General features: G+C 56.0%; 12 protein-coding genes across 12 annotated transcripts; 1 reads left to right on the top strand and 11 right to left on the bottom strand.

Moving 5' to 3' along the window:
* Window positions 1-486: 486 nt before the first annotated feature.
* Window positions 487-2,695, bottom strand: IWZ02DRAFT_471960 (uncharacterized protein; the record flags this gene model as incomplete). The annotated part of the gene is made up of 4 exons (XM_066768919.1): window positions 487-658; window positions 906-2,364; window positions 2,386-2,470; window positions 2,498-2,695. The coding sequence occupies 4 exons, from the start codon at window positions 2,693-2,695 to the stop codon at window positions 487-489; spliced, it is 1,914 nt and encodes a 637-aa protein (XP_066618705.1).
* Window positions 2,696-3,264: 569 nt separating this feature from the next.
* IWZ02DRAFT_95012 (uncharacterized protein) lies at window positions 3,265-4,571 on the bottom strand. Its single transcript, XM_066771463.1, has one exon. The coding sequence runs from the start codon at window positions 4,343-4,345 to the stop codon at window positions 3,497-3,499; it is 849 nt and encodes a 282-aa protein (XP_066618704.1). The 5' UTR covers window positions 4,346-4,571; the 3' UTR covers window positions 3,265-3,496.
* Window positions 4,572-5,020: 449 nt separating this feature from the next.
* IWZ02DRAFT_94959 (uncharacterized protein) lies at window positions 5,021-6,346 on the bottom strand. The gene has a single exon (XM_066771461.1). The coding sequence runs from the start codon at window positions 6,197-6,199 to the stop codon at window positions 5,465-5,467; it is 735 nt and encodes a 244-aa protein (XP_066618703.1). The 5' UTR covers window positions 6,200-6,346; the 3' UTR covers window positions 5,021-5,464.
* On the bottom strand, window positions 6,016-7,475 carry IWZ02DRAFT_94979 (uncharacterized protein). The gene is made up of 2 exons (XM_066771462.1): window positions 6,710-7,475; window positions 6,016-6,614 (listed from the first exon to the last, which is right to left on the bottom strand). The coding sequence occupies exons 1-2, from the start codon at window positions 7,365-7,367 to the stop codon at window positions 6,349-6,351; spliced, it is 924 nt and encodes a 307-aa protein (XP_066618702.1). The 5' UTR covers window positions 7,368-7,475; the 3' UTR covers window positions 6,016-6,348.
* A 109-nt stretch (window positions 7,476-7,584) lies between these two features.
* IWZ02DRAFT_471959 (uncharacterized protein) lies at window positions 7,585-10,976 on the bottom strand (the record flags this gene model as incomplete). The annotated part of the gene is made up of 5 exons (XM_066768918.1): window positions 7,585-7,721; window positions 7,768-8,457; window positions 8,732-9,778; window positions 9,959-10,283; window positions 10,920-10,976. 5 exons carry the CDS (start codon window positions 10,974-10,976, stop codon window positions 7,585-7,587), a joined length of 2,256 nt encoding a protein of 751 aa, XP_066618701.1.
* A 1,922-nt stretch (window positions 10,977-12,898) lies between these two features.
* Window positions 12,899-14,044, top strand: IWZ02DRAFT_94954 (uncharacterized protein). Its single transcript, XM_066771460.1, has one exon. It carries the CDS (start codon window positions 13,094-13,096, stop codon window positions 13,772-13,774), a length of 681 nt encoding a protein of 226 aa, XP_066618700.1. The 5' UTR covers window positions 12,899-13,093; the 3' UTR covers window positions 13,775-14,044.
* Window positions 14,045-16,449: 2,405 nt separating this feature from the next.
* Window positions 16,450-16,875, bottom strand: IWZ02DRAFT_357348 (uncharacterized protein; the record flags this gene model as incomplete). The annotated part of the gene is made up of 1 exon (XM_066764316.1): window positions 16,450-16,875. A coding segment is annotated over one exon (426 nt), but the record flags the coding sequence as incomplete, so codon positions are not given.
* A 741-nt stretch (window positions 16,876-17,616) lies between these two features.
* IWZ02DRAFT_94930 (uncharacterized protein) lies at window positions 17,617-18,643 on the bottom strand. Its single transcript, XM_066771459.1, has one exon. The coding sequence runs from the start codon at window positions 18,531-18,533 to the stop codon at window positions 17,826-17,828; it is 708 nt and encodes a 235-aa protein (XP_066618698.1). The 5' UTR covers window positions 18,534-18,643; the 3' UTR covers window positions 17,617-17,825.
* Window positions 18,644-20,880: 2,237 nt separating this feature from the next.
* IWZ02DRAFT_94789 (uncharacterized protein) lies at window positions 20,881-22,156 on the bottom strand. Its single transcript, XM_066771458.1, has 3 exons — window positions 21,892-22,156; window positions 21,705-21,840; window positions 20,881-21,639 (listed from the first exon to the last, which is right to left on the bottom strand). Exons 2-3 carry the CDS (start codon window positions 21,731-21,733, stop codon window positions 21,045-21,047), a joined length of 624 nt encoding a protein of 207 aa, XP_066618697.1. The 5' UTR covers window positions 21,734-21,840; window positions 21,892-22,156; the 3' UTR covers window positions 20,881-21,044.
* Window positions 22,157-22,953: 797 nt separating this feature from the next.
* IWZ02DRAFT_94481 (uncharacterized protein) lies at window positions 22,954-24,387 on the bottom strand. The gene is made up of 2 exons (XM_066771456.1): window positions 23,840-24,387; window positions 22,954-23,691 (listed from the first exon to the last, which is right to left on the bottom strand). The coding sequence occupies exons 1-2, from the start codon at window positions 23,996-23,998 to the stop codon at window positions 23,146-23,148; spliced, it is 705 nt and encodes a 234-aa protein (XP_066618696.1). The 5' UTR covers window positions 23,999-24,387; the 3' UTR covers window positions 22,954-23,145.
* A 312-nt stretch (window positions 24,388-24,699) lies between these two features.
* IWZ02DRAFT_436729 (uncharacterized protein) lies at window positions 24,700-25,618 on the bottom strand (the record flags this gene model as incomplete). The annotated part of the gene is made up of 5 exons (XM_066766562.1): window positions 24,700-24,760; window positions 24,813-25,044; window positions 25,081-25,252; window positions 25,389-25,524; window positions 25,572-25,618. The coding sequence occupies 5 exons, from the start codon at window positions 25,616-25,618 to the stop codon at window positions 24,700-24,702; spliced, it is 648 nt and encodes a 215-aa protein (XP_066618695.1).
* Window positions 25,619-25,816: 198 nt separating this feature from the next.
* On the bottom strand, window positions 25,817-26,532 carry IWZ02DRAFT_462477 (uncharacterized protein). Its single transcript, XM_066768282.1, has 3 exons — window positions 26,255-26,532; window positions 26,106-26,200; window positions 25,817-26,049 (listed from the first exon to the last, which is right to left on the bottom strand). Exons 1-3 carry the CDS (start codon window positions 26,387-26,389, stop codon window positions 25,962-25,964), a joined length of 318 nt encoding a protein of 105 aa, XP_066618694.1. The 5' UTR covers window positions 26,390-26,532; the 3' UTR covers window positions 25,817-25,961.
* Window positions 26,533-27,253: the final 721 nt, after the last annotated feature.

Genomic DNA, 27,253 nt, shown 5'->3' with positions numbered 1-27,253 from the left:
CATATGCGACGTGACGACTCAAGCTGCAAAGGGCCCAAGGAAGATGCGAACGTGAACCCAGGTGGGCCTGAATCTCGAATCCATAGGTAATCCATGATCCATGATGCAGTAAGGTAAGTAAGTAACCATGACAACAGCAGCATTCAGATAAAAAAGCGTCAATGTAGCCAGCCGTCCATCCGTTCGTCCATCCGTTACCACTTCCCAACTCCCAGTTCCCAAGCGTGCCTTTCTTTATCCTTCCCTAGTTAGTTCCCTGTCCAGCGCAGCCGCGTACGTACACGTGTCTCTTATAGGAAAAGAGGAGATGAAAAAGATGTAAAAAAGTGCCACCGCCAGTCCGGTAGAAATGACCACCACCAAGAGATAGCCCAAAACAAAAGGCCAAACCAAAACCCATGAGGAGAATTGCGTCCAAATCCACCACGACCTTATCTGATGTTATCTCACACTCTCAAACGTCACACCTTCCTCGTCTCTCTCGACTCACGCCGACGCCGGATTGCCCGTGACGACCTTGGCCTTCTGGCCGCCGCAATCCGGTATCTGGACGCCCGGCTTGAGCTTGCGGTCGATGGTCATGAGACCCCATTTGTCCTCCCACTGCTCGTCCTTGGTGTTGTAGCGGATCTTCCATGGCTCGTCGAAGGTTTCAAACCTATTTTTGTGTTAGTTTCGATTCAGATGAGCTTGATGTTGGTCTGTTTTGGTTTGGGACTTCGGGTAGAGACGGGAGCATGCGCGGTGTGCGTTGGGTTTGGGGCTGGTTTGGGCTGGTGAACTAACTACCCGGCGCGCTACGCTTCACTTCGCTGCGAAGCTGGTTTGTATGTGCTACGCAGCGGCAGACGCTAGGTACGCAGCTCGCTGCGTTTGCCCCGACTGAAAATGTTGAGCAGACTTACCAGAAATACTCGGTCTGATTCTTGAGCGCCTGGCACACCCAGTCGCCCAAGAAGGTATTCATCTCATCAATACCGGCCACACTGCCCTGCGTATCGCTAGTGCAGCTAGCCTCGGTACCGCAATCGTTGCCACCAGCGCTAGGCCAGCCCGTCTCGCTAATCACGTGCTTCTTGCTCGTGAGGCTCTTGGTGACGGCGACGTCGTGGTTTTGCCAAAATGACCATGTCCATGATGCCGCCTGTGACGCTTCGACGCCCGCGAAGAAGGGATGGATGTTGGCCATGACGATGTCGACTTCGGACGCCAGCTGCTCGGTCCAGTTGTCGCCCAGATCCGACGTCGCCAGTGGTAGGTTCCAGCCGTGCGTCGTGATGTTGTCCTTGGTCTCCTTCAGAATCTTGCCCAGTTCCGTGTCCGACATGTCCTTACGGTACAGCACCTCGTTTCCGACGATGACGCCTGCAAACGGCGACCCGCCGTGCTTGTCGAGGATGCTCCACATTTGCGCCAGTTGCCGGTCGTTGGTCGTCTGGTTGTTGCCCAGCCACGCGCCGAGCCACACCTTGACGTCCTTGATGTCGAGCAAGTCGAGCGCCGCCAGCACCATTTCCGTCTGGTTGCAGTCGGTGCCGTACAGGCGGATCGCCGACGTCAGCTGGGTGAGCACCGCCACGTCAAGGGTAATGTTGTTTTGCGATGGCGGGTTGTGCATGCAGTCGGGGTACTGCGCATTGAATGGCGTATAGTCCATGCCGGGGAAGACGCGGTGCAGTTCCGGGTTGTTGAGCAGCTTCTGCACTTCGGGCGAGTCCTTGTCATACTCGCCCCTGCTATCGTCGTCCTTGTGGCTTGATGACGGAGCCGATACATCCTTGCCTCCCTTTTCGGCGCCAATGATGCCGCCCGCCACCGCGCCGGCGATGATGGCCGCAACGATGAAGGCCACGACCAGCCCGATGACGATTTTGCGCTTCCTCTTGACGGCCCTCTCCTTGGCCGCCCATTCCGACTTTTCGCTGGCGAAGCCGTGGTTGTATTCCTCAGGGCTGTTGCCTCCCATGGGTGCGTAGTTGCCGTGACCATCGGGGTCCCTGTTAGACAAGACGGCGGCGGCGACAGCGCCAGCACCAGCCGCTGCACCGCCAGCCGCAAGGCCCTTTTTCGCAACCGAGGCACGGCTGCCTCTCTGATAGGCAGCAATGTCGTCGTCGTCGTCTTCAATATCGTTGGGGTCAATGTTTTGGAAGGGATTCGATCGCGAGCGGTAGGGGTCATCGGCGTAGATGCCGTCATGGCTCAGCGAGTGCGAATCTGGGGTCGGGAAGCTCCCGTGGGACATGTTGTCTGGCAGGGCGCCGCCAGAGGCCAAACCCTCGCGGGAGACGTCGGAGGCAGAAGGATCATGGCCCATGATGTGGGTCGCGGGCGGGACGAAGCCGTAGGGCGATTGGTCGTTTGCTGCAGAGGGAGGTCAATGACGAGAAGCGGTGCGACGGTGGCACGCCTCGGGGGAAGAATGCTGCGGCTCACCATGATTATTATCCATTCCGGGCGACGACGATGACTGGCTGCGATGGGTTATGGGAGAGACCGGGGGTATGGAAGAAGGGTAATATTCTTGGGCCTGAGGCGTCAGACCATAACTCTGCTGGGCAGGAATGCTACGATGGATGGGCGGGGGTGGAGGGACGTCTCCGTAGGGCGCGGAAGCAGAGTTTGAAAAGTATGGGCGACTGTCGTCGTCGCGGTCAAAGGAAAAGGTACGGGAGAAAGGGGCTTGCGAGGCCATGATTTAGTTTCAGTGCGGGCTGCCTTCTTGGCCGCCAAAGCCGGGGTCCAGAGTGTCACGACGCGGGACGCAAGGCAAGGCAAGCGGAACGGAATGGTGGTGTCGTCAAGAATCAATGAGGGCGTTGCGAGAGAGAATCGACAAGAAAATAGACAGGCGGAATTGGCCTGGCTGGCAGACTCGTTGGTGGTGGTGGTGGTAGTGGTGGTGGTGGTGGTGGAGGAGGAGATGGTGAAAGCTGCCCTACGTCGACATGGAGCTGGAGGAGCACACCCAAGTCGACACCAGCCGCCCCGGCCACAGCCACAGCCTCTGCCCCGGCAACTTGTCCACTGAAATAGAAACCCTCGCTCTTTTTTGTATCCTCTACTGGCTATCCGACGTCACCTTTCGTGTGTCGGCTTGGGAAACAAAAACGGCGACGCATGATGCGGCCGTCGTTGGACCTCGTTTCTTGTCGTTTCATTAAACATTTTGGGAGTCAGACTTTGTGTCATCGGCATCACGAGGCCAGAAAGTGCCAGCAGTTTGGGCTTTGGGATTGCTTTCATTGTTTTATATCTACGTCTACGTCTTCTCTCAGGCCGCGCAATGCCCATAGCCAACTACTCCACCATCCTACGTAAGCTGGTGATATATGGCCGAATGAGCCCTGCAGAAAGAAGCTGGCCAGTGCAGCAGCGTCAGTACGACAAGCAAAGCGAAACTCATACAAGTTCTGTAGGCTGGATGGATGGTGCAGCAAGTGGAGTAGTGGTGGTGGTGGTGGTGGTGGTGGTGGTGGTGGTGGTGTTGTCTATCTCAAGGCCCATCCCTCGCGTCTGACAAGCAAGACCCCCACCGACCAAACAACAAACATGAACATCCCTTGAAGAAACATCCCTCAAGCCCAAGCAAGCGACCGACCGAGCGCCCCGACCCGACAGCCAGCCAGCCAGCCAGCCAGCCAGCCAGCCAGCCAGCGCAAGGGCTCACCCCAAGCTCCATCAAGCCCGCCCAAGCTCTCCCTCTCCACAGTCTCCCATCCCCCATGACTGTCCCCCGCCCGCTCCCGCTCCCGACCGTCCGTCCGAGCCTGTCAAAGATGCATCCCAGGAATAGCTCGCATTTGCCGCACCCGTCGCAGGGCTGAAGTTTCTTCGCTGACGACGATACGACGGGCGCAGGAAAAGAAAAAAAAAAAAAGGAAAAAAAAATCGATTCTTCACGGAATGCGCCGGCATGCTGTCTCGTTTTCTCGCTCAGCGCAGCCAGCCTCAGCAGACCTCTCTCTCTCTCGTGGCAAAAGAGGAAAAAGCACGCGTTGCGCCCGGGCCGATGGCCACACGAGCACGAGCGACAAGGCTCTCGCGCCATCATCAGCATCGAAACACCGCTGTCGCTTTCTCTGTTGCCCGCGCTGCTCGAATCCACAATGGACCGCGCGCAGGCGGCGGGGCGGGCGCCGAGAGATCGACCGACGGACTGACCGACCGAGCGCTGGACTCGAGCAGGGCCCGCACGCACGCACGCGCTCAGGCTGACTGCCGTCTGACTGATGACGACGACGAGAGCATCGATGTCGCTGTGGCCGTCGCTGTCCGTTGCCGAGGTGAGAGCAGCAGAGAGCGGCAGAGCCGTTGCCGTGCCGATATTGTGCGCGGCGTACATGATCACGGTGGGTCCAACTGTTCCAAGCACCACGCACACACACGTGTGAGCTCCTCCACCTCCACCTCCCCCTGTCGAACAAGCTGCCGTCCATAATCACCAGCAGCAGCAGTAGCGACAACCGCAAATGACGTGACGGGGCTCGATGCCGACACACGCCCCTCATGCTATTCCGTCCGCCTCGCCTTCCCCGCAACCGGTCAGATGGATGGGGGAACCTGTGCCGGGCCGGTGGGTTCTGTGGGGTGGAGGGATCCATCCGCCCATCAGTCTCATCTCGCCTGTCCGTGTCGGCGCTCTTGTCGCTTTTTGAGAGAGATTCGTGGGTGGGGTGAAGACGGACTGATGACTCTGCTGACGGACGCTTGACGATTGACGACGGCTGAAGAAAACGCATCGTTTCGGGCGAGCGACCAGCGCCGTCGGTGATTGCTGTGGAGTCGATGCGGCCATGTTTGGTGGTGGAAATTTGATGAATCGGCAAGTGATGGAGCCCGGGCTCGAGACGAGTCGAGTCGACTCGAGTCGGCTCGGCTTTGCCGTTTGGAGTCGGCAGTTGGATGCGCCTGTGCACTGCTCATGCGTGCTCCATCTCATTCCGCAGCTCCAAACACAGCCATTCGCATCGCCATCTAAAATTCAACACGCTGCTGCGGACACTGCCCACCCACGCATGCATCGACACAACCCCCAGCAACCCCATCAATCAACCAAGTACACCCACTTCTCCCCATGTATACACAAGTACTCTATCCCATCCGTCCACACCCATGTCAAGCATCCCATCCCATCCCGTCCCATCCCATCCCATCCCATCTCATCTCATCTCATCTCATCTCACAACACTCTCGGTCTGTCCACGCTTGAACCCTACGCGTCCAACAGACCCTTCCCTACCCTGCCGTACTACTCTCCCCTGTCCGTCCGGAATATACGGTGCACACTGTATATAGTAGGACCCTTGAATCAGCGCCCCGCATGAGCTGAAATGGACTTCAGCTGCCAAGCCCGCCGCATCGCCTCTGTCACGCACGGTTCCTCTGCTCGTCCTTGAATCATGTGCGTACGGTGTCAAGAGAAAATAGCATTTCGGACAACGTCTTGCCGCCGTTTCTTCCATCATGTAGTATGGAGGCAAGAGTGCGCGCGCGCGGCTTGGGGAATGCGACCGATGCGATGCGATGCGATGCAAAAGCGAGCACATGAAGAGGAGCAACAAAGGAGATGATGGCTGAAGACAGAACAGAACATCCATTCCCAGACACGGACCGGCAGGCGCGTAGCTGTGTACTTGGGAATATGCACATTATGAGTAGCTGCTCGACAATGAATGACATTGCACCAAGCACAAGGCTTTTCTGCCCAAAACGACGCGACGAAAGGCGACGAAGCAGCTGGGCGAAGACGCGATTCAGTCGGCAGAAAGAGGGTTCGTTCGTTGGAATGAAACCCACCGCGGCGGCCCCTGTCGTTTTCCTCCCTCCTCACTACATCACGTCTTTTCCTACTAGCCGCAGCAGTGGGTATGGTGTGTGTGTGTAAAAGCCAACCAGGCAGATAAGCAGGTAGGTAGAAAGGTAGATGGGTAGATGGGTAGATGGGTGGCGAAGTAATTGCATAGTGTAGCAGTAGTAGCAGTAGTAGTAGTAGTAGTAGTAGTAGAAGTAGTAGTAGTAGTAAAAGTAAAAGTAAACTAACCAACTGTATCAAAAAAAAAAAAAGGTAACAGAGACAATAACGACAGATGAAAAAAAAAAAAAAAAAAAAAAAAGCAATTGAGCCCCCCCCCATCGCACCGACCCATCCATCCGTTGCCATTCCATACCGCCCGTCGCCACAGACAGGCAAAGACATAGAAGCGTGTCAAAGCAGCAGCAACGCTAGCCGTCCCATCCCAATCCATCAGCCATCAATCCATGAGTCTCTTTTTGCCATCCATCATCGACATATCAGCATACCAGCATACCATCAATCATTTCATCTGCGTTCGCATTTTGTGTACGTCAACGAGCATTTTTGTGTTTCCACCCGTAAGCAATCGACCAGCAATCAGAGCAATCTTGAAAAAGCAAGTCATCATAAGGGGGCGTGCGTACAGAGACGAGAGAAAAAGGAAAAACATGCAGGAGAAAGGGGGAGCAAAACAGCGTGTTGTGATTTCTGAAAAACAGCAGGAAGCAGTGCAGTCTTTCGAAAAGCAGCAGCAGCAGCAGCAGCGACAGCAACGACGATAACAAAAACAAAGCAGAAAAAAAGGGGGATGAGGGACCTCGAGCCCAAAGTACGCGTGCCAGCCACAGCATTAGTTCAGTGCAGAGCAAAAGCAACGCCCGCCAGACCGAGCCCGAGGCCGCCTCGAGGGGAGAAATGAAAGAGAAAAAAGAGAAAAAGACGAGTGCCAGACATGTTCAAGTTTACAGGGGAATCGTATCTTTGGGGAGTAAACGCACAAAGCAAGCACGCACGCAGGATAAAGACTTGCATCATCTTTCGAAAGCATCAAACGAAGAAAGTCCCTCGATTGACAAAAGAACAACCAGTCAACAATAATACGAACAGGGGGATGGGGCAGTGAAATCAATACAGCAAAGCGGGTGATTGATGCCGGGTGCGCAAGCGTGTCGAAGCACACTCTCGCAAGAACAAAAAAGCAAGCTGAGATAGATCTGCCAGACAGCCATGTATGCAGGCATGCCGGAGGGCTGCGTCCAGGTGAAACAGGAATTCCGCGTCCAGGGATGCCGCATATCGAGCCAGGAAAGCCGTGCCGGAGGGAGAGCCGCGAACGAGGGACGAGCAAGCAAGCAAGCAAAGGCGAGGACCAGTCGAGACGCGAGCAAGATGTGTGTGTTGGGGCGAAGCGCGCATGAAAAGCCGTGTGTGCGTTGACGATTGCGGTAATCCCAATGTTACACACATCGGACTGGCTGCTGCACTGCAGTACGCTTTGCCGCGCAAACGCCAGGCGAATTCTCCACCACATCCCTGCCCCAGTATGTGGAAGAAGGAGTGGTGGGTACATGATGCTCTGTAGGGAAGGGGATCCTGATATTCCCGGGCCGCGTTCGCGTAATCAATGATGGGAAAACAAGACAGGATGCAGGGGCCTAATTAGGAAGCTCTGCCCGTGGCAGACCAGGGTCGACGCTCAAGTCGTGCCAAAAAGAGGCCCTCGTTCGCAGATCATTTTTCGAGGAAAGCCACCAGGCAGGCTGACAGTTGAATGTGTTCTTTTTTTTCTAAGGCGAGGCGTCGCGCTTGGATCGCTTGTTCCTCTCCATCCAGCGCCTCTTACCCACGCGCGTCTCAAAGTGCGGCGCAACGTCTTGACCTGCAGCAACCATGGTACTGCGCATCTTGTTGCGATAGGCATCGACTGCAATCGTCAGATGTATTCGTTTATTCGAGGGCTGTCAACTTACGAGATCTCTGCAAGAAGAGCGTGCGTCCTGCGAACACTCTGCTCTGGCTCCAGGTCATGCGGTAGCCCAGGTCGTTGAGAGTAACTTCCTTGTGCCTCTTGGCCCGCGTCATGCGTGGGCGTGGGACTTTGGCTTCGGAACCATCAAGCATCGGCACAGGGACCAAGGTGCGTCCAGTGACGGGGATGGGGCCGCTGGTGCCGTCGTCCTTTTCCTCGGGCTCAGGATCATCGAAGAAGCGAGTGCCGCGCGGAGATGCGGGAGGCGATTGCATCTGGGTCGGGAAGTAGGAACGGGGGTAAACCGAGTTGCTCTTGCGGTACGAATCTGGCATCTCTTCCATGTTGACCTGGTCAAGCATGACGCGGACGCGGACACGAGTTCCCCTCTGGGCGTCATCCACGAGGATGAACTTACGGCGCTTGGCCTCGGGAAGGTCGCCAAAAAGCTCGAGATTGCGCTCCTCGTCCTCTTGCTGCTTGTTCGTCGAGGCAGCGTGGGACGGCGGGGGAGGAACCGGGGCCATGGACTGCTCCAGCGGCGGCATGTTGGGATTTCCCGCCGCAGGGTTGGGCGGGTATGTAGGGTAAAAGTTGTTTGCCTGGCGAACGTCGCCAGCAGGAGCGCCGGCCTGGCCGTTCGGGGCCTGGTGGTGATGGGTGTGGGTTCCCTCATTGTAGTCATTCGCGGCTACACCAAAACGAGAAATTAGCTATCGTTACCTTGTCTGACGATCGCGATCTGCGCCAGGGTACATGTCGTGCATGACGAGATGGGTACGGACGGGTACAAACGACGGTGCAGTGCGGGGGGGGGGGGGGGGGGGGGGGAAAGTTACATCAAAAGGAGTAATAATGTACATGCAATACAAGTGCGATACAGAACGACAGGACATGATTATCATTGCAAATCCGTTTCAAAAGAGCGCAATCTCGAGTCGCGCGTCACATCTGTTGGAACATACCGCTAACATCATCCGATCCGCCCGGCGCATTCGGGTGTTCATGATGGTGGTGCAGCTGCGCACCCATTCCCATGTTTGGCCTGGAACCTGGAGCCCCAGCAATCCCAGCCGCAGCATTAGGAATACCTGCGGCGCCTGGCGCACCGGGTCCTGCCAAGTGGGCACCAGGCGTCGTCTGCTGAGCCGCTGCTTTCCTGTTGGTGATTTTCGCCATCCGTCGTACCCTCCTGCTACGCAAACGGGGGTCTTGGTTGCTGTTCCTCCAGCTGTCGACGGCGCGCTGGATGAGCCCACGCTTGCCGCGCAGGCACGGGTTTAGCTGCGCGAGCGCCCAACCCACAGTGTTGCATTCGGTCTCGTAGTGGAGGCGGTTGCCCTTGTACTGGTCCTTTGCGCAGCACGCGCGCGGGTAGACGCAGTTTTCAGACTTGAAGTCCGAGGGCAGCTCGTCGACGTTGACCGACTCGACGTCGCAGCGGATCGTGTACTCCATCTTGACGCGGTCTCTCGAGTACTCGAACGCGATCCACTGGACGCCGTTGGAATCTTGGCGCACGACCAGAGGTGTCGTGGCGGGAATCGGGCCGGGAGCGGCGCTTGGGTTGTTGGAGTTTGGCGGCGCCCCCGAGTGCATGCTACCAGCGCTGCCTGGAGGTGCCGTCGGCGTTCCCTGGGGGTGTCCGAGTCCTGATGGGGGCCTCTGAAGAGGTGTCTGATTGAGCTTGGTTCGTGGACTGCCCGGCAGGCCGGGCGTGTGAGGGTGCGCCGGCTGGTGGTGCATAGCCGGCTGCGTCTGCTGGTTCGACATCAAGGGCATATTGGGAGCCATTGGTGCCGTCTGCTGGTGCGCATATGGCGACTGCTGGGGCATCTGGGGATATGGCGGGTAGTACATGTTTTGCGGGACCTGGGCAGTCGACTGTCCGTAGATTGGTCGGCCATGTTGGTCGTGCTGCGGCGACTGGATCGACGCGGGCGAATTCGACTGCGGCGTGTGGTAAATGGGCGGAAACTGCCTGTTCATGGTTGCGGTGGCCATGGAGAGGTCTGAAGCTTCTAGAGACGCGTCAGTCACAACACACAGCTTCCCTGTGGCGATCACAACGGCGGCGGCGGCGGCAGCAGCAGCAACAGCAACAGCGACGCGCGCGTTCCAGCGCGCAGCTGAGCATCGGCGGCGGCAGCGAGGATTGAGAAAAGGAATATACGAACGGTGGGCAGACGCACCTGACGACGTGTAACTTCCAGAAGTGCTGTTGGTGCTATATGGGCTTGGGTGAGCCGACGCGTAGTACGGGACTTCCTGCGGGTGCTGGCCGGGAGGAACTTGGACGTTGCTGACGTAGGGGGATTGGTGCTGTTGCTGCGAGGGAAGACCGTGGGGCGTCGGAGGGTGCGGCGAGGCGTAGGGGCCTTGGGTGGTTGGGTGCTGTGCAGGATGCTGGGGCTGCTGAGGCGAATTGGGATGATGCTGTTGATGTTGTTGGAGGACACCCGGTCGCGGGTGAGGTTGCGGCGCTGGCAGGCCCTGCTGAGCGGGGTGGGGATGATGCTGGAAGGCGCGCGAGCGTTAGCCAGAGGTGCACGACGTGAGAGTCGGTGTGGCTGGTCGGGCGAGCGAGCGAGCGAGAAGGATGGACTGACGGCGAGGCGGCGATCGACCCACCCCTGCTGCGAGAAGGAAATGGAAGAATCGAGAGTGAAACAAGGCACCCCGAGGACAGGAGGAAGGGAAGAAAATAAAATAAAAAAATAGATCGCGGTCGTGGTCGAGGGCGAGAGTGTGTGAGAGAGAGAGAGAAAGAGAGAGAGAGAGTAGACGGAACGCCTCGTGTCTCTCGTTCGGATTTTTTTTTTTTTTTCTTCTACCCTACAACGCTTGTCTGATCTGAAGCTGGGGGGTAGAAGGCAAGCAGCAGGAGATACAAAAGACAATGCCGGGGGCCGACGAGGATCAATTTTTGTTTTATTTTTTTTTATTTTTATTTTTTTTTCTTCTTGACGTTCCTCGACGACAGACAGGGTCCGAAGTGGCGGGCGGGCGACAGACAGGCAGCGGCGGGTTAAGAAAAGAACAGCAGCAGGTGAGGTGTACAGCGAGCAGCAAGCCAGGTGAAACGCGTCGTGGACCGGGCGCAGACGAGACGCCGGCGGCAGCAAGCATGGATCAAGCTGCTCGACAAGGTACAGGTGGTAGGGGAAGGGAGGGGAGGGGAGGGGTAGAGGAGAGGAAGGGGCCTACCATGTAGCCTGGGGAGCACGCGGGCGCCGGGTCAGGATGCGGGATGAGATGACTCGCCCGCGACTACGGTGCGCGCAGAGGGTAGCCAGGCAAGAGACAAGCTGCGCGGCGATGCAGTGTGATGCGACTGACGAAACGACGGACGAGCAGAGCAGTTCTGCGGCAGCAGAGTGAGGCGGCGCTGGAGAGGGGGGGAATGAGATGCGATGGGTGCGATGCGATGGAGACCTTGACCTTGGATGGGCAGGGCCGGGCGGAGGTGATTGATTGAGGATTGCAGCAGGGAGGCACTTACCAGAGGGGTCCGCCACAGGCGCCGGCTCTTCCTTATACCCCGGAGACCATCTGGCCGCGACGCAGTTAGGTTATTATTACCTACGACTGGGTGCTGGAGTCAGTTCTTGGGCAATGGCAGTGGGCGGGCAGGCGGAGCGAAGGCAGGCTACCAACGGCCGTCCGTGCAGCCCCCAGCGCGCGTGCGACTGGCTGGAGCGGCACCCAGTGGAGCCCGCACTGAAATAAACTCAAAACACCCTAAGCCCGCCGCCCTCAGCCACGAGCGCCCCATATGCGCCCACGGAGCCCATGCCCGATGCAGCCTCGACGCTCGACTCGACTCGACTCGACTCGCTCTGCCTTGAAGACTCGTGGCATTGTTCGGTTTGAGAGTGAGAGAGAGAGAGAGAGACAGACAGACAGAGAAATCGCTTCGTCGTCCCCAAAGCCCCCCCACCTACCATCCCATCCTGACTCGCGCCCCCGTCTCCCGTCCTTTCTTCCCCCCTACCTCCCACATCACCCCGGCCTCTCCCCCCATTCCTTGTCGCTGCTCTCCCTCCGTCGCTGGCCACGCCCCGTCACCTGCCGCGCCAGATCTGACATCTTGCCCTCCTACCCCGTCCGATCCCTCAGTAATCGACGCGCACAGAGCAGCTGTTTTGCACACATGGGAGATGGCCGATCTCCAGGCATCTGGCCTGTACGCCCCGCTGTCGTTGTCGAGAAAAGACCAGCCACAGCTTCAATCGTCGCCGCTACCACCAAACACCACAAAAACATGGCGGCCGGGCGCTATTTCCCTTCCCACGCCCTTTGATAGGCCAACCGGTGCATACGGCGCGGCACAACGCTCTCTGGCTGGCTGGCTGGTTGGCTGGCTCCGCGGGCGGATGGCCTATCCACTCCCGCCGCCGCCGCCGCCGCCGCCGCCGCCAGACGACGACGTTTCTTTGCCCGCCCCGGGCGCCTCGACGACAGATCGGCGCCGCTGGTTCTGCGTACGTAACTATACCCTCTCTTCTGACGTGCGCTGCCAACTCTCTCGCTCCCTATTTCTGTTTAGCTCGCCCTTCTTTTTTCGGCCTGTCGCAGCTGTCAAGCGATTATGGAAAAAAAATAAAAAATGAAAAATGGAAAAATAAATAGACGCCTTGGCACGGCTAGCTAGCGCAGCCAGGCCATGCGGCTGCTGAATCGGAGCCGTCACGTCGCTGAATCGGAGCCCGAACCGACTGGAGCGCGTGAGGATCCCATGGGTTACACTTGTTGTCGTCGAGCGGTGCCTTTGGGCTGGAATGCGCCAGCGTCGGCCATGCGGATGCATCGGTCTGGTCGTCCCGAATGCTCCCCGACGTCGTAGACAACAAGCTCTGAACAAACTTCCGTCTCGCCACCGACGCCTCTTCCCGAACAACGCGGCCCTTTGGCTGACGCGGTCCTTTACGTCTCATATTTATTCTTTGCTTTGACAGAAACCGTATAATTTTGCACTGCGGTACGAGGCGGCTGTGGTTGTTGATGCTGAATTTCGACCTTCTGACGAAACCAACCCTCTCGGGCCAAATCCGGGACGGATACGAGGCACGAAACTTGGTCTCGAAAAAGACGCCAGTGCGCCCGCAGCGTCCTCAGTGCGGCTTGATCATTGTGGGTGCGTGCCTCGCCCGCTCCGGTGATGATAAATCAGGTCATGATGGACATCGACTTGTGCTCAAGTCTTGACGCGTGATAAAGCCTTCTCCTCATTCGCCCGGATGTGGCCATGATCGGCTGCTCGACCTCGGACGTCTAGACCTTTTGCTCTGCTATGCGGCGCGTTCACGCGTCAATGTGGAGAAGGCATGGAATCAACCGCGCCGCAGCTGACTTTTGTTGATGCGGAGCACGCTTCTCCTCTGGGTGCAGCTGCAGGCAAGCCGAAGCACGCACCGCAGACCGGCCGAGGGATGCTGCTCTTCGCGGTCGACTCGCGAATTCAGGTGCCGCAAAGACGATCGGACGGACAGCTGACACGTGATGAGTCGCAATCATGCCCGCCTGGTTCCAGTGCACGGCAGCCAAGGAAGGAAGCAAATGCCCGGCACCGCGCGGAGATGATCGCTGGATCTTCGAGTCATGGTCGCACACAATGCTCCCACTTGTCGCCCCATCCGCGAGGCGGCGACGTGCAGCTCCCAAAATTGTCGTTTGCGTATCACTTTTTTTTGCCCTCAGACTCGATTTGCCGCGATCAAGGCCTTGCAGAACGAGCGGCTGGTGCATGTGGGATGGCGATCGCCACGAGCAACATCGAGTCAGCCGGGTGGCGGGTTCGCGTCCACTTGCGTCGCTACATCATTCCAACTGTTGTTGACGTTGATGATCACAGCCGACGACCGTATGTTGGACGCTCTCCACCCGTGCATCCATCCCGGCCGACGTTCCTGGTCTGCATCTTGGCCCACCCATGTCTACCCGTAGGCACGTCCAACGGTCCAGGCATTGTTGACGGGGGCCGAATTTGGGGTCCTCATGCTTGTTAGCCCACGCCGGCCAGGAACGCTGCTCCTATCTGGCGGGCAGACCGTGGTTGACTGCTCATGCAAAATGCGTGCTTTGTTTTTTGGCACTCATGAACCGGCCGGACTCGACATGTTTCTGGACGGCACCCTCCGGAAGTGGCTCCACTCGGCCAACAAGTCCAAGCGAGGCGCGCTACGAGCGAGCGAGCAAGCAAGCAAGCAAGCACACGCAGCCAGTTTCAGTCAAAGGCGAGCGCGCCTGTGGTGAATGGCGGACACAAGGCCGGGGATTGTTCGACGACGAGAGTTTACGCAGAATTAAGGTTGCTGCTGTCACGGCGTGTCACGAACCTTGTAGAGAGACTGAGCCAGCTCAGGGCTCCCTAGCTCGTGATTTTCTCAGGCCCCTTCCCTGGCTTCCCGAGATTCCTTGAGACGCTTCCCGCAGTTGCAGCGGTCAAGGACTCGCCTCAGACCCATCTTGGCTGATCCACTCGACAAGCCGACGACAACAACATCAACAACCACAACAACAACAACAACAACAACTTCAACATCTACATGTTGAGCTGTTGTCGTGCCGTCTCGGCAACCCAAAGCTGCTGCTGCATAAACGTCACAGCCTCCTCGACCACGCCAGGGCGCCTTGATTTACGCGGCATTTTTAATCTTTGTTGGGCAATCCAGCTCGACCAATTCGACGGCGCATCCTCTTACCTCGACGGTTTGGCTGCGGACGGCCTGGGCGAAGCAGACGACGGGGGGGGGGGGGGGGGGGGGGGGGGGCATGGGGGCGGGCGGGGACCTCCCTGCTGTGCCGCTCTCCTGTGCGCTGGGGTCAGGCCTGGATGACCGTTTCTGACAGGTCCATGGCAGCACTTGGCCCTAGCTCGGTATCGTGCATGGGCTGATGCATATCCATGTATGCGTGCCGGTTCCATCGTGATGTCAGGCCGAGTCTGCATCAAGAAGCTGCCTGGCGCCGGCAATGGCATATGGCCAAATGTCGTGAAGGAGAGACGGACGGAGATGAAAAGGTCTTTGATTACGCAGCCGTCCGTTCCCGCGTCGCCGCCGAAGGTAAAAAAAAAAAAAGCCAAAGTGGTCCGCTGTCGTCGTTGTTGTTGGCTGCAGCATCAAGCCAAAATGTGCCCCATTTGATATCCTCAAGTTGTTTCTGCCCCATGAGCCTCAGCCGTGAAACACTGCGCTCCCGTGGCCGAGCCCTCTTGGACGTCTCACCGTCCGTCCGTCGCCCAAATATCCCAAGCAGCGACCAAGCCCTAAGTCAGCCCGCCTGCTGCGCTGCTGCTGCTGCTGCTGCTGGTGCGCGCCAAAACAGCCAAACCACGGCAGCCGACTGCTCTAGCAGGGGCCATCCAGGCTCGCCCCGTGAAACTCGACGACGACAGCAGCAGAGATGAGGTGGGCTTTGTCAGAATGACGAGAGAAGGCGGCGATTGTTCGCAACGTTTCGTCTCGCATCAGTCGTTCAATGTCTCTCGCCTGCTTTTCCCCGGCTGACGTGGCGTGCATGCGTCTGGGCTGCCTCTTCGCCTTTTGGAATTTCCCAGGTCGATCGCGTATGCCAACATACACATATACATACATACATTAATGCATGTGTCCCGTGACGATGCAATCTTCCGGCGCGGCGGGTACATAGCGAAGGCGCCTAGAATTTCATCTTTTGGATCTCTCTCATCCGTATCGGCACTCTTCTTCCCCACACGCGCCGCCTATCACCATCTCGCAATCCCCGACGAGCCCCATTTTTTGCATGTTCCCTTTCTTCTTGCTTTCCCCCATGACTTTTCTATTTACCGCCGGAGTGCGGAATCGCTGCATGAACATGGACGTCGGATGGCCATTGCGTCCCACTCATTGCCGAAAAAAGCATAGCGGAGATATTGGCGGCCGGTTATTTCCACCACAGCTGCAGACAGGCGTCGTCTGTTCGTCGTGATTTCTCGTCTCGCATGTGCTCCTCTCTGCGTGCGTGTGTTCGTGCGTGCTGCTCGACGGGTGTGCGCATCGCATCGCATCTGCGTTGCTTTGCAATGATTTTTTTCCTCGATACATCCACATGCCTGCCTGCTGGCCGACCTGGTTTGTAAGCGTGCGCGCGGCAGTTATGCACCCATGCCGTCCTCCTCCACCACTACCGCCGCCAATGGCTACCTACTGCACCCGACCAGCGAAAAGGCGCGCGCATGACCGTTTGGCTCGTCAAAGATTGGGCTGGGCGCCCTGTCTCGCGGCAGCTTCCCGTCTGTCGGTGTCTCACTCGCTCGTCATCTGTGCGTTTGGTCATCGTTCGCTCGTTCGCCTCAACCAACTAACTGCCTGACTGACGAAATGACGGATGTTCGGACGGACGTTCGTACGTGACGAACTGCCGCCGCCTCCGCCCGTTTGATCATTTGGAAGATTCGATTCTGCCAGATTTCTCGCTCTGCGCATTGCATTGAGCGAGCGGTCTCAAGACACGAAAAGAACGAGATGCGCACCGTCACGTCAGCCAGCTTCTCGTTTGATGTACCGAGCACGACAAGTAGCCAAACAAGTTCGCGCAACAAGGGAGAAATCCAGCGTTCATCCATTCCCCCTGAATAACAACGACGACGATATGATCATCTCATCGCCCAATGGTGACTTCGACCTTACGCCCTACGCCTTCCCTCCCACCTCCACTACTACACCCTGACAAACTCCCAAAGCGTCGTCCCATGATTCCTCCGCGCCAACGCCGTCCCGTCCTCGGCCAAACACAACACCATCAACGTATGCTCCCAGTACGGCATGAGCAACTGATACCCGCCCTCCGGATGCTCGCGCGGCGTCAACAATTCCCACCCCTCAAGCGCCGTCGCCGTCGCCCGCACGCCCTTCTTCCCGTCATGTCCCAAGTACGTGCCCGCTTTGGGGTTGTGGAAGCCGAAGTAGCCGTTCTTTTCGACGCAGAGCCAGTGTGTGCGGCTGTCGGTGAGACCGGCGCAGGGCTGGAGCGTTATTGATGTGCTGTTGGGGATGTTCGGGTCGTTGGTGATGGTGATGGCGCGGCCGCTCGCTTTTTCGAGGATTTGGTACGTGTTGCTGGGCCAGGGCACGGCGCCGCGACTGCTCCAGAGGCTGGCAGTGTCGGCGGCGGCGGCGACGGTGTTTGGCGATGTCTTTTCGCCCACGGACTCTGAGGCTTTGCGGTTGCTCCAGTGGTTGTCTGCCGTCGATGCCTCGGTCGGCGGCGTGGGCGGTGCAGAGGCGGTGGGTGAGGATGTCTCGGATACGGGGTCTTCTGCTTTGAAACCCATTTTCGAAATTTTTTGCAGTATCGCAAGGCTTGTTGCGGATGCGACGGACTTCGCGAACTAATATCAAGCCCCAATCAATTTGCGCTTTGCTCAGACATACATACATACATACATAAGTAGTAAACTCAATCAACACACCGCCGCGTAATCGACGACTGAGACAGGCAGTCAAGCTCAAGCTCATTTGTCGGCAGACATGGTGTTGTTGGAAGAAACGCAGCAGCCGCCGCTCCAACAAACCAAGCCAAACCAAGCCAAACCAAACCAAACCAAACCCAAAATGCCAACATGACAAGCCGCTTCCTTGTCCAGACGAGATGTCATCTACAAGGTATGTACCCATCTAGCCGCTCGACTTGTATGTGTAGAAGCCAGGCACCTCACCTACCTGACCTACCTTACCGACCTAGCCCTACCCCAAGCCCTATCCATCCAAGTACGCTCAACAACAACAACAACAACAACAACAACAACGAGATGTCTCCAATCATCGCTCGAAACGAAAGAGAAAACGAACCACCGAGAGCAACAAGAGAAAGCAAGACCGCCGCCCACATCGACAAGGTCTAAGATACCTAGCCGCTCGGCTACAGTACGCTTGGCCGCGGTTAGACGAGGTGTGTGAACGGGGACCTACATACCTCGACGACGACGCGCCGCACGCGCCGTCACGGCAGATGCGCGCGCGAGCGCACGCACGTACAACAATGCAATGCGGTCTCCCTCCCGTCTTGACCTCATTTCTCATCAATTCTCACCTCTCACGTCCCACTTTTGCAGATAAGGGAAGGAAGGAAGGAAGGAAGGACACGCACGGTCCATGCGCTCTGGAGATGGTGGCTTTTGTTTCTGGGTCGTTTGTTCGTGAGTTTGGTGTTCGGAGGGCTTTTTCCTGCTTGTTTATTTGTTTGTCCTGCAGGTGCGTGCCTTTGTTGGTAGGTAGATGAGAGAGAGAAAGAGAGAGAGAGAGAGAGAGAGAGATGTAGTCTGCAGGGGCGTGGGGCTGAGCTGCGGGCATGGATTGATGGATGGATGGATGGATGGATTGATGGATGCGCGTTCCTTGTACTGTGCCACATTGCCGCATTGCGTTGTAATGCCGCTTCGGTAAGGTGAGTGCTGTGAGGGAGGAAGAATGAGAGAGAGAGAGAGATGGAGGGTATCACAGGGTCCACTTCCCGCGTGCCCGATGCGCCGTCTGTTGTGCAACCACACCACACCACACCACACCACACCACACCACACCACGCCTGCACCTGCATCTGCACCTGGGCCTTTTCTATCTCGCTCGCTCGCTCAGTAATGATGTTTGTCCCACGTTTCGCATTCCCAGCTCCCCCCTGTCCTGTCTTGTACTCCCTCATCCCCTCACCATGATGATCCTCGCCCCCACGCACCAAGAGCCATGCGCTCCCTCCCTTTAGTCCCTCCCTCCTCCTCCTCCTCCTCCTCCTCCTCCATGTCCCCATCCCGACTCGTCGTCTCTCATATGCCGTGTATCCCCGCCCTATAACCTACCCTCCACCCTACCACCCTACTAGGTACCTGTCTGTCTGCCCACCCACACCTCCTTTTTTTTTTTTTCTTCCCTTCCCTTCCCTTCCCTTCCCTCGCGCACGCCTTCGATCGTCTTTCTAGAATCTCTCGCGTGCGTGCGTGTCGTCCCGATCCGCCCCGCCTGCCCGCCTGCCCGCCTGCCCGCCCGCCCGCCCGACTCTCCTGGCTTCCTGGCCTAGCATGGCATGGCTGACCAGGGACCACAGCACAAGCAAAGGCGAAAGCCGCGCGGATTTCTCCATTCATTCCATCCATGGCGGCGGCGGCGGCGGCGTTGTTTTCGTTGCACACGCACGCTTGTTGTCACTCACTACTTGCGCACAACCTACAATACAGTATTTCGTACCTACATTGAAATTTCTTGCGCATTGTTGTTGCTGCATTGATGACCATTTGTCTGTTTGAATGGGCTTTGTCCGCACACTCCCACTCCCACTCCCACTCCAACCAACACCACCACTCTCGCCATTAAGCGCCAGAAGAGGCGAGCGGCGAGTGGCGTATACGACGAGGCCGCCCGCTTGCCCGCCAGCACTGAAGCCACTCGATGCGCTGCGTGGTAGAAGCGAAGGCGCCGTTCGTTCGTTCGTTCGTTCGTACTCGCTGTCGCATAGCTCAGCTACGCCGCGGCGGCGAGGCGGCGACATGGAATTCATGCCCATGACGTGCGCGCGTATTTGGTGTGGCGAGTGCGAGATGGCTGGCTGGCTGGCTGGCTGATTTCGTTGCCCTTGGTGGATGTATGGATGATGAGGAAGAGGAATTGAAGAGGAATTGAAGAGGAAGAGAAGGGAGGGCGTTGGGCGTCGGGCAGATGACTGACGATACGGTGGTGGTGGTGGTGGTGGTGGTAGTGCCAATTGCCATGTAAGTAAGCAGTTGTAGCAGCACCACCACCAATAATGCTACCACCACCGTTCCCCCCTCCCACTCCGATTACCCTCATGTCTCTTTCTGCTTTTCTGCCTTTCTGCCCGTCTGTCCATCTGCCTACTTGTACCAGCTGACCTCACGCCGCCATCGCCATTACTGACCTGTGCGCAAGCACAGAATGATGACTATCTCACACAGAGTGGCAGAATGTACGGAGCAGAGTACACAGTGCACCACATACATGCCTTGGTCAGGACGACACGGTAGGCAAGCAGGCAGGCAGCAGGGTTTGGGCAGTGAGCGGATATAAGCAGACGGTAGGTAGATAGGTACAGGGCAGGGCTGGGCGGGGCAAGGCAGGCAGAAGAGTGTTGCAAAAGTCGTGCACGTGGGGCGATGATGACAAAGTTCTAAGCTACATGTACTCTGCGGACTTTTTTTTTTTTTTTTTTTCTTTTAACTTCATCCTCCCCCCCCCCCCCCCCCCCCCCCCCCCCCCTCCTGCTAGCGATGCACAAAGTACGAACCAAACGAACAAACGAGACAATGCGCAAACATGTAATCAGGCACCGCAAGTAAGCAAGCAAGCCATCCAGAAGAAAAACGCCGGGAAAATACTCACTTGCAACACGCTGGGAAACCGGGGGAACGGCGGACTTCGCCACCTCGTCTGATTGTTTTTAGGACCGTCGAATGAGTGAGTGGAGCTTGACTTGACTCGCCTATGCGTTTGCCTGCGTAGAGTCCACTTCCGCTGGCATGGTAGCGCGACATAGGTAGTCTGATATCCAGTCTGGGAGATCTGAACGGAGCGCCCGTGGCACCGCAAGAGCTGTGATGGAATTTGCACCGGACGGACTACAAGTCGCTAATTTCGGAATGCGGTTTGCGCGGATGGAGACGGGGCGTGGGGGAAAAAGAGACTTTGAAGGGATGACAGAATGCACGAAAGCTGGGAGAGTGCGAAAGAGAGATTCCAAGGAGAGTATTTTGGGAGGGGTTGAACTACCTGTGCACAACTTTCGAATCGACCGGGGCCAAAACCCCGTTTTTGAACCATTCATCCCCATCCTGCCGTGTGCTTTTGTGTCGCTCAAAGACCAAAAATCAACCATCCAACCACTGTATCCCTTGTGTGCTTTGATTTGACCAAAGCTTTTTGGGCCGACCATTCCAGAAATCCGTCTTGAAGGCATGCAGTCCTCCGTGACCTCAGCTTTCATGTCGACCGAATCCGAAAATGTATCATCGAACCATTCGATCTACCTTCTTCCTTCTTTCCTTGGACCAATCCTGAAGATGTATTATCGAGCCCCCAAGCTGTGTCGTAGGCCTTTTTCCAAATATGCCACCCGAAACTTTGACATGCAGAGCTCCATTTCCTCTCACCCTGCTTAGTTGGAATGTTCCTTCGCTTTTGACCGGTGTGATTCAGCCTTCTGAGCAAGTCTCTTTCGATTAAAGGACTTTATTGTCTTGCCAGTCACGATTCGAACAGCTGCAGCCGCACGAAATGCAATGGGTGCACGGGACACCGTCATCGCGAAGACTCATTGAGACTTCCTTTCTGCAGCAGTCACATTTGTACGTCGACAGAGACTAAAAGACCTGCGTTTTAGTCGCTTTCCAATGGTAGTGCAATGAATCCACGCCTTTCTCGCTGTATGGACCATAACCACCGCTTTTCGACATCTGTGGCATGTATAACAGCCGATGTTGGGATGTTTCTGGCGAATTTTCAGCATCAATGATCCCAGGTCTCTGCTGAACTGATCATTGACACCCAGCATTTCTGAAAATCCCTTGATTGACATCAGATCATCGAACTTGTCATTGGCAATGTCGACAAAAAGCTTGCGGAGGCAGTCATCACTGGCAGCCGTATTCTCATAGATTACTTTCACAGCCGACAAGTAATCCAGCTCCTCCAGACTTGAGGTATCAGAGCAGATTTCACCGATGTGATTCATGGCCAGCCGTTTCAGACCCTGCACAAGATACTTCTCTCCAATGACGTAGACGCTGATGTGGAAAGGCAAGAGCTTGTGTGGATTGGCGTCAGGATTCGTATAGTCACAGCGGTAGCAGTATTGCATTAGAGCTTCCACTGCCGCTGGGTCATCATGTTCAAGTCTCATGACATTCGTTTATGCTTCCTGCCATCTAAAATCAGCCATGCTATCTTTGACAATCGCAGCCGGGAGACGTATCACGAAGTTGCTCTGAGGATTGAGAGCATTTTTGAAGAATCGGCTTCGAGCGCAGAGAATGCCCTTGTGCACCTTGTGAATGTTGCTATCACTGCAAACGACTTGGAGATCAGAAAAGAGCCCTGATTGCAGAAGCCTAGCGACGGGTCAGTGAAAGATTTTGTGGGCAAAGCGGGATTGAACATACTCGCCAAAGCTAGTGCTCAGCAGGCCAAGTTTTTCGCTATCATCCATGATGAAGCGATCAAGATGTCTCGGCTGTTGTGCGGCGAGCTTCCTCTCATAAAAGTGTTTGAAATTTCGCTGAAGTCAATCGATTTGCGGAGCACGGTCGTAGAAACCTTCCGAAGTCCAATGTTTCCCGAAGACGAATTCAAATGCAGCTCAAAGTTTCCCTGTGGCCGTGCTCAGGTCATCGGAACGCTTTCCGAGTGCGAGAGAGTGAGCAGTCGCAAGCTCCAGAATTGTTGTTTGTCCGCGTCGGGTGGAGGGGCAATATCGGGACGCAAGCGCCAGGGCAGTGACGGGCAAGTGATGTAGATGCCGAGCTGTGGCGGCCGCGGATCACGGCGTCTGCGCTGAGATGGAGGAGACGGAGGAGCCGCTAGGGCGAAGTGAAGCTGTTCGGCGAGCCAAGAGGTGACTGAGTCGCGATGTGCTGAGGGCGTTCTGAAGGCGGAATGAAAGTGTCGAAGGTGACGGTGATGCCGATGGTCAGCGGCGAGGTGAGTGAGCAGTGGCGATGATGGGGCCTCGCCAGGTGATTGAAGAGGAAGAAGTTGTGGAGGAGGAGGTTGAGGGTTGTCAGAAGAGCGATCGGCGAGATGGGAGGATTTTGTTTTGATCGAAGTGCGCCGTTGGAGGCAAGAGCGGCGATATGCTCCCTCCCAGTCTGGAGTAGAAGTTCGACGACGCTCAAGTCAATGGATTTGCCGATACGGGGCGGCGAATCTTGCCGCTCCGCATGGGAGACTGATATTGGGTGTCGGATGCACAAGAAGCGATTATGCGTTGATCAGTATTGGCACAGGAAACATGAAGATTGTAAGAGAAAGTAGAAAAGGTGTCCAACATTTGGAAAGGAGCCTGAAATAGAGGCTCGTAGCCAAGAGGTTGCCTGTCAAAGCGTTTGTGCTGCAAGAAGAAACCTATCTGTGTCTGGGACTATCCAGAAGTCGCATTGAAGAAGCAGAGTGCCAATGTAACCAACCAATCCCTTAAACTCTCAACCTTCTTCCTCCTCGCTGTCGTCCTCATCACTCTCGTCTCCGTCGGACACCTCGTTGTTTTGCCAGACGGTCTTTTCCCGACCCGCTCCACAGGAAGGACACCAAGTCATCGAGCCATTCAGTCCAGAGGGGCGAAGCTCCATCTCCATGACGTTGCTACACTGGACGCATTTGTACTGCTTCAAGTACCCCAGATCCGACGCCTTGCGCTCCTACCAGTACCGCCTCGCGGAGTATTTGCCACAATGAGGACAGCAGACTGGATTAGTACCCTCAGGAAGTTCCATCAGAACAATGGCACTGCAGTTGCGGCAGTGGTATCGGGACACAGTGATTGGATCCTCGGCCAAGGAGAGAGCGAGATCCTTGCTGAACTGCGCACACTCTGCCATCATCTCAGGGAATCCCTTCAACTTGGTGATGACATTGAGATCTGCCCTGACAATCTCGATTGCCTTGTCGCGCAAGCCCCTGTCGGTGCTGACGGTGGTGGTGTAGATGACCTTAATGGCCATAGGTAGATGCAGCTGTTCGAAGGTCTTGTCTTCAACGACGGCTTGGAATCGGTCGCAAGCCAGCTTCTTCAAGCCTTGCACGCCGTAGGTCTCGCCGATGGCGTAGATGTGAACATGAAATAGCAGGAGCTCGTTGACAGGAGCGCCAACGTCGGTGCACTCGAAACGGTAAAGGTACTCGATAAGAGCTTTAACGGCGAATGGCTCATCGTGCTCAAGCGGAACCCTGTTGGTCTGAGCCTCCTACGGCAGGACATTAGCTTCGACGTTTAGACGACGGAATTCGTCGCCATGGAGAATTGAGCGCTGCAAACAAACAAACAAGCAAGCAAGCGAAACACCCAGAGCCTCCAAGTGAAAGGGAAGAAATCGTGCATCAAGCGTTCCATACCTGAAAGTTGCTCTCTGGATTGAGCGCATTCATAAAGAACGCGCTTTGAGAACACAGAACGATCTTGTGGACATTGTACACCGTTCCGTCGCTGCAAGAGATCTGGAGGTCGGAAAAGTAACCGGATTCAAGAAGTCTGCCGCGATGAGGGGTGAGCATGTCGTCCGCAAGGAACTTGCGTTTGAAACTCACTTGGTGTAGCCAGTCTTGATCAGAGCCAGCGGACCGCCGTCGTCGGCCATGGCGGTGGTTGGAAAGTTGTGATGACGTTGAGAAAGACGGAGCGTGTGCGGTCGTCGAAATATCTGCCTTTGATTTACCCTCGTGTCGGCGCGCAAATAAAAGCCAACAACCAGGCAATGACGCGCACTTCTTACTCGGCCCTTTCCATGCGGGTAGTAGACAACCGGGAACGACGATACACCTGTAGATTCTCTTCCCTGAGGAAAAGAAGACGTCCGAGACCCCAAACAGATGTCCTCCAGTAAGTAGTATGCATCAAACTCAGGAATCACAGTGGTAAACAGGCGCACCCGCCAATTTCGCAGGCAAGACTTTTCCCAATCTTTCAAACAAAAAATTCAGGTGGAACCCTCCCTCGAGGTAAGTAGAAATTTGTCTAAGTGCAGTTAATCTGTAACTTGGGAATCCTCTTGATGTTGTCCCGGTCCTCAATTTTCGGAACCGTTCTTTCCATTGTCTTTCACCATGGTCGTTTTCCAGCACCCTGTCGACGCGCCAGTGCCACAGTGGGCAATATGTAGTCGATCTTTCGTACTCGTACCAGCGCAGTTCCATCTCAACGACGCCTTTGCAACAAGGACTTATTTAATTCGAGAGGTGAGCGGGACTTCGCTTCCTCAATAACTCCCATCTGGTAGTCGTGCGAGAGTGCTGACAATGAGGGCAGAAGACTCGGGACTGTGCTGGAATTTTCATGCAGATAGCAGCGCCACATTTGCTGCAACCATACCTGGACTTGCTCGTCTCGCACATGACTAAAGCAACATCTCGGCCGAACTCCCCAACTCTTGCCATCATCTCACGAAAGTCATCCACGGAATCTATCAGAACGTCCAGATCTTCCAGGGTCATCTTGACAACAAAGTTGCGTAAGCCAGTGTCATTTGGGGGCGTGGTGCTGTAGACGGTCTCTACAACTTTGGTAAAGTCCATGTCATCAAAGTCGTCCGCTTCATTGTAGACTTCTTTGAATCAAGCGCTGGCCAGGTCTTTCAGACCTTGCACACGGTACTTATCTCCGATGGCGTAAACCTGGTTGTGGAAAAGCAGTAGTTCACTAGGAAGTCCTTCAATAGCTTCCATGTACGTGGAGCAATAGAAGTATTCGATCAGAGCTTTCACTGTGTCCGGGTCGTCGTTTTCAAGCTTGACGGTATTGGACTGAGCCTCCTAGAGCAGCATGTTAGCCTATAGAACGACATGGCAAGGCTTTTCACAAATTGAAAGATATGTGCCTTCAACAGAAATGAAGCGCAATGAAAGAAGACTGCGGACAGCCGATGCTTGATGTTTCAAGTGAACCCACCAGGAAGTTGCAAGTAGGATTGAGCGCGTTCTTGAAGAACTGGCTCTGAGTGCAAAGGATGTTTTTGTGCACATTGTAGACTGTGCCGTCGTGACAGCGAATCCTGAAATCGGAAAAAAGACCAGACTCGAGCAGGCTGGTGACGGTAAGTGATGAATGGTACGGAGGTTCGAAAGCACTTACTCTCTCATGAACTTTGGCGGACGAGGATTGTCGTCGTCACCCGCCATGGCGGGAATTGAGAGGCGGGAGTTGGATTGGTGTGTGGTGAGGTTGTAGAAAGTTGGAGCGTAGGCGCGACGAGTTTTCGCGTTGGACGTTCCTACCGTCGCGACATGGCGTCTACCAGGTACGTACCAGAGCGCGACTACCACCAACAACACCTGTGCGCCAACTCGAACCAGTGCAACACTCGAAGGAGACGTCAAACCAAAAGGCGCAAATGACTGATGTATTTTTGAGCCAGAAATATGAACAATCGAAGAACTCCCCCAAGAACCCGGCAACTCTGCCCCGCAGACGACGCCCAAATCTCAAACTCCGACCCCGCCGAAAGAGAGCCTGTCTGATCGCTCAATGGTGGCCGTGGCGACGAAGGCGAAGAGTCGGGTCTTCATATGCTGGCCGGATGAAAGAGTAGACACCAAAGGAGAGCGAGCAGCTTCACACATGTCAGCCACACAAGCCCAAAAGAGCAGACACAAGGAGGAGACTTACACCATGATGGCCAGCAGAGGGTAAATTTCGACCGGGATGTTTCTTCCAATTGCCCGAAGACGCTGGGATGCTTTGTGTGCTTTTTGTCCCTCAGCCTATCCAAACGGTCAGTTTCGGCCATGCGGGGCTTTCGGGAAGAGTGTGCTCACAGTCAACTGCCCCATTGCCCTTGCTGTTGGCTGGATCCTCGTTGTTTGGCTTTGGTGGAACATTCTCGTTGCTGGTCGTGCCTTGAGGAGGCCGGACAAGGGCTTTGTGCTGAGTGATGATCGCGTTGAAAACATTATGGTGGATGGAGCGGTGATGTGTGTGGAAGCACAAATTGAAGGCGATTCAAGGTGGATATAATATCGACAAGAAGGAATTTGGAGTGGAATGGTGGTTGTTGCTGTGACTTGTTTGGTCGAGTCTGAGATGCGGCATCTTCCATCCACAAACACGACGTTTTATAAACCACAAACACGTTGAATAAAGGGCGTCGAGCATCGTCATGTGTCCAAATCCGTTTCAAACCGTTTGAACCGTTGCGCCTGACAGTCTCGTGAGGGCTACACGAAGAAACTGGCTGAGCCGTTCAATAGTTGCCCGTTTGGGCAGAGAGCTTGGGAGTAAGCGAAAGGACGGAGCTCAGGGCTGGTGACCGTCACACCACTTGCTCAGCCCTTTGCACCGAAGCAGATATCCTGCCCCCATCACCATCTGACTCATCTCTTTTGCCAAAGGTAGGATTGGCAGCGAGACCTCTGATCGCTGCTCTTTTCATCCCCTCGGCGCTCTCCGTGGGTAGGTAGGGACACTCGCGACTTGGACAAGTTTCTACCGCCCGTTCCTCGTTCCCCTGCCCATCATGACGCGACCCGACCGGCTCTTCCGAGCGGCGAGCCACGCTTGCTTTCTGTCGGGGCCGAAATCTGTGTGCGTGAGCGGTCGGCGCCTGCCAGCAAACGGCGCAAACCGTGCAATGCCTCGTGCCTCAATGGCTGGATCGATGATGAGCTGGCGTGCGGCAGAGTCCGAAGGCAGAGCCCGAAGGCAGAGCAGAAATGGGGAGAGGAAGACGCGGCGTGGGCAGCGGCGCGGAAGAAGTCGGGATCCCTGTCGGAGTCGTCCGGGCTTTCAACTTGTTCCGACCGGCTCAACGACCTCAC

Source organism: Phyllosticta citriasiana (genome assembly GCF_038021145.1).
Source record: "Phyllosticta citriasiana strain CBS 120426 chromosome Unknown IWZ02scaffold_16, whole genome shotgun sequence".
Classification (NCBI taxonomy): domain Eukaryota; kingdom Fungi; phylum Ascomycota; class Dothideomycetes; order Botryosphaeriales; family Phyllostictaceae; genus Phyllosticta; species Phyllosticta citriasiana.
This window is presented reverse-complemented; position numbering and strand designations above follow the sequence as displayed.